Genomic DNA, 12,867 nt, shown 5'->3' on the forward strand with positions numbered 1-12,867 from the left:
ATCTCCAGTGGGGGAGCTGACATGCTTCAGGATCAGACCAAGCAAGTTAACAAAGGCAAAAAGATGCAGGGACACTCGTCCTCTGTTTACTACAATAGCCAATTAAACACTTCCCAAAGTAAACACTAAATAAAACTTTACTGCCAGTACTGTGAAATTTTGATTTATGAAAATTGAAGCAAAAAACTGCCACCCCAGAGCCTGGGCCTAAACATTATTGATACACTGTGGGATCATCTCAACAGAAAATGAAACACAATGCAGCCATATTCCAACAAACAGCTTTAGAAAGTGCTTCAAGAAGCCTGGAGAGCTATTCCTGAAGACTGGTTTAAGAAATTACAAGAAATCTTGCCTAAGAGAGTTGTATTTCCATTTATGTTTGCATATGATTGAACAAATCACTGCTCCTATAGGAAAGATATATCTCCAATTTTCCAAGCAAAATATAAAGTAATGAGGGATCCTTCAAGACCTTTGCACAGCACTATAGTTAAGGCAATAAGTCTGATCTGTGTTAGCAGAATCACAGAAAAATAGTAATCTTAAAATAATAAACCAGATGTTGAAGCTTTTTGCACTTGTCCACCAGATGGAGCTATTGGAGTAATTTTCATTACCCGCATCTTATTCAGCAAATCAAAACCTGTAATTTACCCAGTCAGAGGTCAACGTGTTACGGAGACTTGTTAGCTGGCTCTTTATAAAGGGATAAGAGTGGTGTGGTTTTTAAAATATTTAAGGATTTAACCACAAAATAGGGGGAACCACGATCTTTGCAGGCACATGGTGAGTTACACCCACATGGATCCATCTCAGGTGATGCTGGGCGTACCTAACATATGGTGTTAACATCCTATCATGTTACTTACAGACATGCAATCGCCTCATTTGCGGCCTGGCACCGTCAAAATGATTCACGATCCAAGCTGTTTTTGCAACATGAGTAAACAAACAAGGTGAAACTGAGAACAAGAAGAAGAAACAATGAGATTCTTTGAACTATATTAGATGCCACCACATAACAGATTTCCATGGATACAGGCAGTAACTTGGCAACTATGGTGTTTTGTCTGTTGTCATGGGAACACTTTTCTTTTACTGAGCATAAAACCAGCCTGTGTGTATGGAGGATTAAAACAGCCAAATTTAAAAATATAAATAAATAAATACATAAGTGAATAACTCAGCAAATAATTTCATTTAGAAAATATGTATATTTCTCGAGGTATTTGAGGCATGAATCTGGCATTAAATGACCAACTAGCAACAAGCTCAACCTAATTTTCATTCTTAAAAGTGTATTAACTGTAAGGTCAGGTTAGGTAACAGGCTTGATATAGCGGCGACAGATCTATCACAAGACTCACACAGAGAGACAGACAACCACGAACTCTCACATCCACACTTCTGACCAATTTAAGTTCACCAATTAACCCAACAAGCATGACTGTAGAGGAAGAGGAACGATATTTTTTCTGTTGTGGTAAATGCAACACATTAAGCCTCTTGAAAAAAACTGTGTATACAGTACAGACGGTCTTATCTGTGAGCCTTTTATACACAAACGCGATCAAAACATTTACATATACAGCTCTAATCACATCACTGAAGCTACACAATGAGACAGGAAGTATAGTCAGGGATGGGAAGTACCGTCTCAGAGAGAGGAAGTATGCACTGAAACAGAAACTGTGCGAGCAGTGGGGAGGGTTTTAATTTGAATTCATGCTAATTCTCCTCTTGGGTTTTGTGCGTTTCAACTTTGTTATAGGGAAAGAAACCAAATCAAAATTATGCAAATTTTGAGGAGTGTGTTGTCAGTGTCAGTGAACTATTTTGTTCAAATTGGATGATTTGTTCTTCTTGGGCCAAAGACTTTCCAGAAACCTTATATTTTTTCACATGTAGCCTCTGTCTACTTGTTGCGTATGCCCAAATGACTATTCACTCATATTACTGCCGCACACTGATTCAGGCAGGAAGCACAAATAAGAGAGCCCCAGCAGCTTTCTTTTGTGTTGTGGTGTACTTCAGTACATGCGAAGTTCAGGAATGCAGCTCTTCTTTGGAAATTTCTCAGACACTGTGATGCAACCTCCTTTCTGGAAAGTACCATACAGACATTTTCAGCTTTCTTTCATTCATAGAGGTATTCTAGCAGTTATCTCTAGAAGATGGTTCACACAACAACAACAAATCAAATCAATTTATTTACATAGCACCTTTCACAGGATAAAAACCACAAAGTGCTTCACAGTAATGTAAAAACAGAAATACATAAAATACATCAATAATCAAACATACAAATCTAATTAAAAGCCTTAAGAGTCTTAAGCTGCTTTTTAAAAGAATAAATACAATCAAGGCAACATAAAAATGGAGGGAGAGCATTCCACAACCTGCGGGCCACCGCTCTGAAAGATCTATCTCCTCTGGTCTTAAAACAAGTTCGTGGGACTACCAACAGCCTTTGATTAGATGATCTCAGGCTGCGAGAGGGAGCGTGGGGTTCTAAAAGATCAGAAATGTAGGCAGGGGCATCACAATTCAAAGCTTTAAAAGTCAGTACCAAGATTTTAAAATGAATTCTAAAATGTACTGGAAGCCAGTGTAATGAACGTAACACTGGTGTAATGTGCTCTCGTTTTCGTGTCTTAGTTAAAAGCCTTGCAGCAGCATTCTGGACTAACTGATTCCTTTTGCTCAAACAAAGATAAAGACTGTTACAATAATCTAAGCGAGATTAAATAAAAGCATGAATAACCATTTCTAACTCAGATTTAGATAGCAAAGTTCACAGTCCCCAGATGTTTCTTAGCTGAAAAAGGCAGTTCCTAATTGACTGGCGAGAGTGTTGTTCTAGGGACATGACAGAATCAAAGATCACACCTGAGGCTCGGGTGAACAGCTGAGCCAAGAGAACCAAGATGCTGTTTGATTAGAGATATCTGGTTGTCGGGGGCAATAATTAATGTTCTTCTCAGAGTTCAACTGTAAATAGTTGTCCCCGAGCCACTGTTCAATGGAAGCTAAACATTTAATTAAAGAGGACAGGACTTCCATCGGCTTAAAAGAGCAATAGAGCAGAATATCATCAGCATAGAAGTGATAAGACACCTCAGGGAACTGCCTAATTATAAGTCCTAGAGGTAACATGTACAAAAGAAAAAGAATAGGACCCAGAACTGAACCCTGCCGTACCCCACAAGTCAGATCCTTAGAATGTGACATAAACTGATTTGCAAAAACACTAAAAGATCTGTTGGAGAGGTACGACTGAAACCACTTCAAAGCCAGACCGGACACACCGACTACGTCCCGGAGCCTGTTAATCAGGATGGTATGGTCAATGGTGTCAAAGGCAGATGTCAACTCCAACAAAACCATGATGGAGGATGCTCCGGAGTCAGCTGACATCATAATGTCACTAGAGACTTTAACGGGGCGACCGTGGCTCAGGGGGTTGGGAATCGCATCTGTAACCGGAAGGTCGCCGGTTCGATCCCTGGGCTCTCTGTCCTGGTCGTTGTGTCCTTGGGCAAGACACTTTACCCTACTTGCCTACTGGTGTTGGCTAGAGGGGCCGATGGCGCGATATGGCAGCCTCGCTTCTGTCAGTCTGCCCCAGGGCAGCTGTGGCTACAACTGTAGCTGCCTCCACCAGTGTGTGTGAATGTGAGAGTGAATGAATAGTGGTATGGTAAAGCGCTTTGGGTGCCTTGAAAAGCGCTATATAAATCCAATCCATTATTATTAAGTAATGCGGTTTCTGTTGAGTGACTTTTACGGAAACCCGACTGAAATTTGTCATAAATGTCATGTTTTTCTAAAAAAGCGGTAAGCTGATCTGCAACTACTTTTTCCAGAATTTTCGACAATAATGGGAGCTTGGAGATAGGCCTATAATTCTTAAGCTGAGTTGGATCCAAACTGCTCTTTTTTAATATCGGCTCAACAACAGCATGCTTACAGAACGTAGGGACCACACCTGTTAAAAGTGAGGCATTGCATATCTCTACAATAGAGGGGCCAATGGCAGAGAGAGCATTTTTAAACAACCCAGCAGGTAGAATGTCATTTGCACAAGTGGTAATTTTCATTTTTATCCAGCAGGATAAAACACTTGCAAGTGTTGTTAAATCCCTAAAGGGCCATTCAGGGAGACAACAAAACAAAACAAAGAAAATTTAAAAACAAAGAACAAAAAACAAAACAGATTTTTTAAATGTTTTGTTTGCAACGTTTCCTCAGATTTTTCACCTACAAAATACTGTTTACAATAATGATACTATACTTTTATTCATTGTGGAAGTGTCAAGATTTAAAGAGAAAACACAAATCTACACTGCATCATCATTTACCTGCAAAAAACGGCATTTCTTTTAATTCTGTCACTAATTAACCAAAGGCAATATACTGATGCTTTAACACATTTTTAATTAGTAGACCTTATATGAATAAATAAATAAATAATTAGTTTGGGAACATAAATTGGGTGGATATGGGTGAACACAGATATAAATAAGTAAACTTTAAAATAAATAAAAATTAACATTTAGTTAAAAAGCAGATAGATTAGGGGGTTAATACCAGTGTTACATTTAATTAGGAATGATAACTCAAACAAAGACAGTGTTGGATATTCAATGGGAACTATCGTGCCTCACTCAACTATCAGGCCTGTAATGAATATGAATGCTCGTGGCTGTTTTGTGACATCCATTTATTCTCACCATTCTTGCCCTTGTGAATGACGCACAAGCACAAGCACAACCATACTAATTAATACTATTCAAAAATAAAAAAAACAACAACTTTGAGGCAAGAAAACCAGAGGAGAAACTACCTGGATGATCTGTGTCCAAGAATATTTGACCCAAAAAAGTGTTTTAAAATCCTCCAAAAGACACCAACACCGCATGCATGGTCAAGAGGTCCAGCTCAGTGACGCGAGATAGTGGAGGTGGCCTAGCAAACACATCAAGCTGCTCCAGTGACCTGATTCATGAGTTATAAATGAATTTGCTCACTGTACAATTCTTAGCAGGGGGCAATAGTCAAAACACAGTGCTGAAAACATGCTTTGTAATGCTGTAAAGTTGGGCATTTGTTACATGGGAAATTGACTCACATTTGTAGCCTCTAGTGGCCAGTAAAGGAACTGCAGTTATTGGAACTTCACAGCCCTGAAGGTTCCTGCTTTATTGTCTATAGTTGATATTATAAATAAATAAAAAATAAGTCTGGTCATTTATTTACAATATCAAACAATCATCTTCTCTTAAACCACACATGAGCGCATCTGTTATCAAAGGTCAACGTGACGTCACGGGCGTGCGAGTGAGGAAGGTGGGGAGGAGGGAGCTCGCGGCAGCAGGTGAGAGCGCAGCATCAGAGATACGCAGAGCTGAGGAAGTAGCGGAGTAGTGAGGAGCAGAGCCATGGGAAAGCTTCAGGAATTTGATATTACTTTTACCAACAACAAGGTGGTTTACGGTCCGGGGGAGTCTATAAGCGGGACGGTGAAGATACGAACCACCGAGTCGCTGCATTTCAAAGGTAAGCTGTCCGTCAGCGAAACCCAGAAGACGGAGAGGAGCGTTTCTTCCTCCCAGCGTGCCTCTCTCAGTCAGGCTCAGCGAGGCGCGCATGTAGGCTTGGTGTACATAAACTTTTCCTCGGTGATGGTGGACGTGGGGGAGAGCAGAGCACCGCGCAGCTGTGGCTTTTCTTTTTCGTCTGTTCAAGGCACCACACTGTGCGGTCGCGTCGGACATGTATTGGGGATTTTGTGCCGCTGTTCTGGGAGTGGACCGAGCGTTTCCCACACGACACCAGCAGCCACCGCCGCTGTTGTTGTCTGTGCCAGCTCAGCTGTTTGGTACTCTTATCAGGCCGTTTAAAGCACACATCCTGCTTGTTGCAACATGTTGCTTCCTTGTGTTTTGTTTTTGAAGAACCCTCGAATTTGACAGAAATCCCCCCCCCCCCCCCCCCCAAAAAAAAAAGGCAGAACATCAGGTGTTAGTCATCTGGGAGCATTTTCAGTATACAAGCGTCAAATAGAAACGATTTGGAAATGTTTATTAATTTAGACAAACTTGAAGAAACTGTTAATAATGGGAATAAAGTGGGCTAAGTGGGAAGCAGCTCCTGGAAAGACACAAAGAATCCATTGTGTGTAAAGAGATCCTCGAGGGTAATCTTCCCAGATAAGGAAGAGCAGTCATCATCTTGACTGAAAGCTCTTCTTACAGTGGGTGTCCCTGCACAGTGGTATGTTAATTGACAGGGTGAAACTCTGGGAATATGTCCCCTTGCGTCTTGTATTTTACAAAGTTTAAATAGCCTGCAGTGCAGTTTATCCACTGATCTACACTGGTTTGATGTGCGGAGCCTCGCGTGTCTGCAGGCTAGAACTCGGAAAGTCGCACCAAAACAAGGAGGGAGGGCAAATAGCACTACAGGCCGAACATTTGAATTGCAAATAGCAAAAATTCATAAGTTTATCCATCGCCATGATCAGTATAATCTCGATTATTCATTAATTCCACAAACATAATGCAGCTGCTTAACCTAAATATTATTCAAATTAATCTTACCTGTAAAAGATGGGGAGAGATGGAGGAAGTGAGGAACCCATGGTTTTCTGGCAGGGAGTTGAGCCTTGGTGAGGTGGCCTTTTTTTTTTTTTTTTTTTTTTTTTAATTTTGACTGGAAAGTCTGTCTAGCAAGGGTAACCTGATCTCCCCTCACCATGGGACGCCTTTAGGTGCAAAGAGTGCATCGGACCCGGTTTCCTTTGCACAGCATCCACAAGGACCGCACAGGAAAGGCAAAATGCATCGGGTATGAGATCCTAGACAAATCCAGTGAAATTGAAATGAAATTGAAATCAATTTAAATTCTTGTAAAGTTATTTGGCCACATTTCCTGCATGTTGTGCACCTTCTTCTTCTTCTTCTTTTGGCTGCTCCACCTGCCTCCATCTCACCCTACTCCTTGCATCCTCTGTCATACTATCCCTCCTTCACTACATCCCTGCATCTTCTCTGTGGTCTTTTCCTTTTCTTCCTGCCTGGCAGCTCTATATTCATCATCCTTTGTTGATGAATATTACTCCTCCCCACATGTCTACGCTATCCCAGCCTTACCTCTGCTCAGCCTGAGCAGTCGCTCTGATGTAGTAATTTCTAATCCTTTCCCTTCTGCTCACTCCCAGTGAAAATCTTAGCATCTTCAACTGCCACCTCCAGGTCAGCCTCCTGTCTTTCTGTTCATTCCACAGTCACCCCTTACACCTGACATAGTGAGATTAATTTGCCATAATGCACAGAATGACCTCAAGCAGCAGAGGTCAAAAGCTCCCGTTGAGCTTTGTTACACTGTAAGGTGTAACAGCGGCAGCTCGTCTCTATCTGACACCGGCTGTCGTTCCCCAAATTAAACCCTGCTCTGCTGGCTGGATGTAGGCTGTCCTTGAAGCATGCAGACAGTAGGAGAGTTTCTCCGAGGCAAGCGAAAAGCTCAATAAGAGTCCTCGGTGCTAAGAAGAGCATGCAGACAGGTGTTTGATGTGGTGGTCTGTCAATCTGGTTTCATCTCCCTGTAGTTTTCTTAGCAAAGTGCGAGACCACAGTGTGCTTTCAGTTATCTGCACTCAGAAAAATGCATTTACTTTTTCCAACATCTTCATTTTCATTTTTTTCACTGCAAATTAAAAAAATGTGTACGATCTGCTGTGACTGTTTATATCTGTTTGTAGCATGGGACGTTTCAGGAGCTTTTTTTTATCTTACTTAAGCCCCTTAAACTGGCTCCTCCACTGATCTCTTAGCAAAAGTGCTCCAGCTGAGAAGACTCTTCTCCATCTTGGGCTTTCAGCGAGCACTGCTAATGTACTGTAAATGCTGAGTCTGCATTATGTGTCCAGTGACATCATGCCCTCTCGATAGAGCCTGCTGATCATTGCATCAGTCAGATGACTTGAATTAAGCTGAAGTGTGTGGTTTGTTTGGGGGTGACAATTTCCTGTTTTGGGTATCGTTCCCGAGGAGAGAATAGAACTGAGCCATTTGGCTTCATTACTGTAAATCTTGTGTCGTCTGGTCGCTCAGATTCTGTTCTCTGTCTAATCCATTATCTGCACTTATCTGATTAAGGATGTCTGATGTGGATGATAGTTTCCCCCATTTCCACATGCGTTACATGTAATTGCAGTAATGGTGCAGATTAAGATTGGGTTTACTCCTGGGACCTTTTCTTCTGACAGTTTCACCCAAATAAAAATATACACAAGGATCCAAACAAGAAAACAGCAAACCTTTTTTACTTGAAAAGTTTTTATCCTCATTGCTAAACTAAGCAAGTGAGTCAAATATTTGGTCTCTGTTGTTTGTGTACTAATGCAGCAGTTGAAAACACTATGATATTGCTTCTCTTCAGTCATCTGTTGATTTTCTCTTCACTTCAGTGCTCATGACCACTGCTGTTTCCTGCCTCAAACATCAACAACGCCCATTCAAGGAAGAATCCTTCCTGAGAAATTTTTCACTAGAAAAACAGCAGGCTTGTTTGTCAGAGCTGGATTGTGTGACCTGTATTTATGCTGTGTGCATTATATCAATAAAGTTTTGATTTTATGTTTTCTGGGCCAATACACTGCTCATACTATCCATTACATACACCCAGTAGATGCTGGCACTGTATGACCCTTGTGAGCCATTTGTAAGACTTAAATTGAAATTGCACTGTGAATCTGGTGTGTACTGTTACCGAGCAGTGATGTGAAATAACACTGAGGGGTTATAATAGACAAATACAAGCTTTCTAGAGTGCTGGATATTGCTGAGGCCAAATTCTTAGCCTCACTCAATTATTGATGATAGAAACACTGTCTAATGGTTTCCATTGATTAGGATGCTCAGGTAGACAGTTGTAATAGCAGAATCATGAATGTGTGGATGGAAATGCATGAAATAGCCGCTTGTACACATTTTTTACACATAATGTTGAACTTAACACTCCTGCCCAGTTGAAACCTACCTATTGAATTTGAAAGGGTATGAAGCTACCACATGAATGTATTTGAGTTTTGCAGATAAAGGAAATATGAGATAGAATTTGTCATACTGATTGTCCAAGCATTTCACTACATATCGTACTGTGTATGACTGTGTACGTGACAAATAAAATTTGAATTTGATTGTTATTTAACTAAAATTTAGCTTTGATCATTTTTTTAGTTGTTAATGATTTATTTGAAAACGGTGGGGTCTAATGCATTAAGGAACACGATGGCATCACAACCAAAATTATTGCGACTGTGCGCAGTGAACTTGAGGTGTCATCGTGGTTATTTTGAAAACAGGGACCCGGTTTGTGACTACTCACAGTCAGCTGCCATCTTCAAAATGACTTTGCTGCTTTAAGACAGCATTAAAACTGAGTCAGTGGGACGTCAGAGTCCATCTAGAACCTCAAAGATTTGAAACAGAAATTGAGCAGCCTTGGTTCATACCAAGCCTTTGGACATGTTCATATGACCAAAGTTCAGCCAGGTGGCAGCCAGAGGAGTTGAGTCCCCTATTGCTACATTGAATGAGACTACATTTTCTTGCAGACCTTCATCAATCTGCCCGAGTGTGACTGCAGTTAGTTTGAGTCAGACCGCGCTTGTTTTGAGGCTCCCAGGTGAGAAGAGTGATGGCAGCTCAAAGCCAGCAACCCACCACTACTTTTGTCATGTACTTCTGAAAGGAGACTGGAAAAGAGACCTTTATCTTTAGACCATCATGTCACGTTGGCTCAAGCTTGTTTGGGCTTTTAGGATTGGTTGAAAGCCCAGTGCTGCTTTTCATTATCTCCCCATTACTGGAAGACCTGGGAACAGGGTGGTGTTAGTACATATTGTTCTGATGGGAAAATACCTACAGCTGTCAGGTCTCATTTCCTTCCCAGGCTAATTCCAAGGTCACTGTTTTTTTGGACAGGATTGACCTTGGCTTCTGTAAAGCAGGGCCTGGGATATTAAAGGAAAGGGACAGTCTTTGTGGTTTGAAGTAAAGCCTGGTTTCTGAATGACCGGATCTCATTTTATAAAGCCTGTTGAAAATTGTCAAGTTACTTTTTAGCTAAGTATTTACAACAGCACACATTCACAATTGCTGGTGCGATTGTTGTAAGATATTTATTTATGTATTTATTTAATCTTGTATTTCAAACTAAAGTACACTGTATATTCTGTTGTTGAGTCTGAGAACAGAGAGTAGGGCTGCACGATTTTGCATAAAATGAGAATCACGATTTTTTTGGCTTAGAATTGAGATCACGATTCTCTCACGATTCTCTTTTCCAGTATAAATATTTATTGCACTTATTAACTGCACATCAACTTTGTAACAGTTGAGACTGAACATAAAAACAATAAATAAACATTAAAAACAACAAATGTCTCACACTTTGTTGTTGCCGAAAAATGTAGTGCAACAATAGAAAAATAGTTGCGGGACGGCACTGTGTAGCGTTTGTCTAGGGTGTTGATCATTTTCCTAAATCTCTCTTTTGCACAGTGTTGATGGGAGCCATATCTTTGGTCAGGTGATAAGTGATAGCCTCCGTAATTTCTTTGTGCCTGCGGGAGTTCGGGAGTAGGGAAGCGCTGTATAAGGTTCCCGTTATTGATGTTTGGGTGGTTGACCGGGACGGATTTTCTCCTGTCACTTTCTCGTCATCCCTTAAGTGCTCTCCGTTGTTTTTTCCCTGCTAATTTTAGCATCACACGGCACAGCTTCTGTATCACGTGGTATAAGGCTCCGCCCTTGTCATTTGTTGAGCAGGAAGAGTGAGCGCTTGTTTTCATGCAGAGTACGTCCCGGATCAAAATGCGTACAATACAATCGTCATCGTCTTTTTTTTTTTTTTTTTAAATAGTTGTCATTTGGAAATGAGATCGCACATAAGTATGAATTGAGATCGCGATTTTCTAACGATTAATCGTGCAGCCATAACAGAGAGTAAGTTATAGATCTTGGCAGCATGGTTTATGAAATGTTGCTGTATTTCATAGCTTGCAAGTACATCTTATCTCATGTGGGACTCAATCAAACACTGGAAAATAAAATGTAAAGTTGCATGACAGCAAGAATGAACAGAAACTGTGAATCAGGAAGTTAGTCATTTCACAGAAGTCACTTGAGAGCAATCAGATGTAAAACTGTGTCGTTCTTTTGTTTCTCAGATGACATTAGTGGATGTTAACTTAGCTTCCAACAAAGCAGGAGAGCAAACATTCACTGTAACCCAACCATCATCTGCGGTAATACAAACCATTGGCTTTGTGTAAACAAAGCACGCCACATGGTGTACCCACAAGAACACACACACAAGCACTTGCACACTCATGTTTTATCCTGTTTGTAAGAACTGTGGTTTTGTTGATCACATGGTGACGTTTTTTTTGTTTGCAATTTCTGCTGCTTTTTTGCACAGCCAGCAAATGTTCCACTCCTTCACTCATTCAGTCTCACACTTAGATGATTAATTCTGCTTTTTTTTTTTTTTTTTTTTCTGGCTTTGCTTTCGGTTTTACAGCCATGTTTGTTCCATCCTGGGCGTGTCTTCACTTGTACATAGAGCATCAAACCGTTTGGCTGTGAATTTATTAAGAAAATTTAAGGGAAAGAAAAGCCATGGGGCGTGAAGGAGTCACAGAGTCTTCAGTGGGTTTTTGATTTCAGTGAAAGATCAGGTGACGCAGGTAAACTCTTATATCTTAAACTCCATGCAATAAAAGGCACTATGAATTTTTCACTATATCAATTTTTATACATTTTGTACTGTTTAGTTAGTGGCAAGGCTTTTCTCATTTCTCTAATTTGGGTTTCTCCTCCTGCCTGTGACCCAGACGTCAGTCTCAGTATATCTGTTTTAATTCCAAAAATGCATCAGACTACAGTGACTACAGAAAACAAAGCGGTAATTACAATAATTCCTCAGCAGTCTGCATAATAACACCAGTCTACCTGCACCTGTGTGAGTGACTCAGTCTGGTTTACTGGATTGGAAGAGAAGTAACAACAGAAGAAAGGTGAAAGCTTTTAGCGAGCATCTTGCTTTATAGGGCTGTGCGATATGACCAAAATCTCATATCCCGATATTAAGACATCTATCGTCCGATAACGATTTAAATCACAAAAATGTAACATTCTCTGTAAATTCTGTGAATCTCGGGCAGCTCGACTTACGTGAAGTGTTTCCAGCGGCGTGTCATGTAGCTGGAGTCGAGTGTTTTAACTGATGCATGAAACTATATATTTTTAGACATAAGTTGTAACGGCCGCCGTTTTCTTTGTATTTATTACACGGCATGCTGCAGGGAAAAGCCTGTTCTAACGTTTGAGTCTAAGGTTTATTTTTTAGCACGTGGCGGCTCTTTCTTGCTTCTCATCCGTAAATAATCTGCATACTCTTTCACGTGATTCAGTTTATTTTGAAAAGTCTCAACAGGATCTTGAGCTTTATTGTGAAAGGTTTATGTGCAAAATAAACAAGCAGACACACGGTGGTTTTAACATTGTTGTTGCTAACGACAACGCATAAAAACAAGTGCTTGTCTGTCTGTAGTGTGGTTATATTAAATATAAGAGAAAGAGAGAACTTTAAGAAATAATGAAAAAATATTGCCGTAAACAGTTTATTTTGCGACACCATGAAACAAACGGTAGCGTAAAATGAAACGATAGACGTTTTTATATCGTCATCCGATATATATCGTTATATCGAACAGCTCTATTGCTTTAGCAGTGTAGTCTCTGAAAAATGAAAGGGCTGAATGAAATTCAGAGTGAGTCTGTAACCCTAAAC

At 40.5% G+C, this 12,867-nt stretch overlaps 1 protein-coding gene across 1 annotated transcript in view; it reads left to right on the plus strand.

Annotated features, from left to right (window-relative positions):
* Positions 1 to 5,335: 5,335 nt before the first annotated feature.
* Positions 5,336 to 12,867, plus strand: part of arrdc1b (arrestin domain containing 1b) — a 46,112-nt gene continuing 38,580 nt past the window's right edge. Inside the window, exon 1 of the mRNA XM_026174370.1 lies at positions 5,336 to 5,562. Within this exon, the coding sequence (XP_026030155.1) occupies positions 5,445 to 5,562 (118 nt within the window). The 5' untranslated portion in view covers positions 5,336 to 5,444. The remainder of the gene's footprint in view (positions 5,563 to 12,867) is intronic.

This window comes from Astatotilapia calliptera, chromosome 7 (assembly GCF_900246225.1).
Source record: "Astatotilapia calliptera chromosome 7, fAstCal1.2, whole genome shotgun sequence".
Taxonomy (NCBI): Eukaryota; Metazoa; Chordata; class Actinopteri; order Cichliformes; family Cichlidae; genus Astatotilapia; species Astatotilapia calliptera.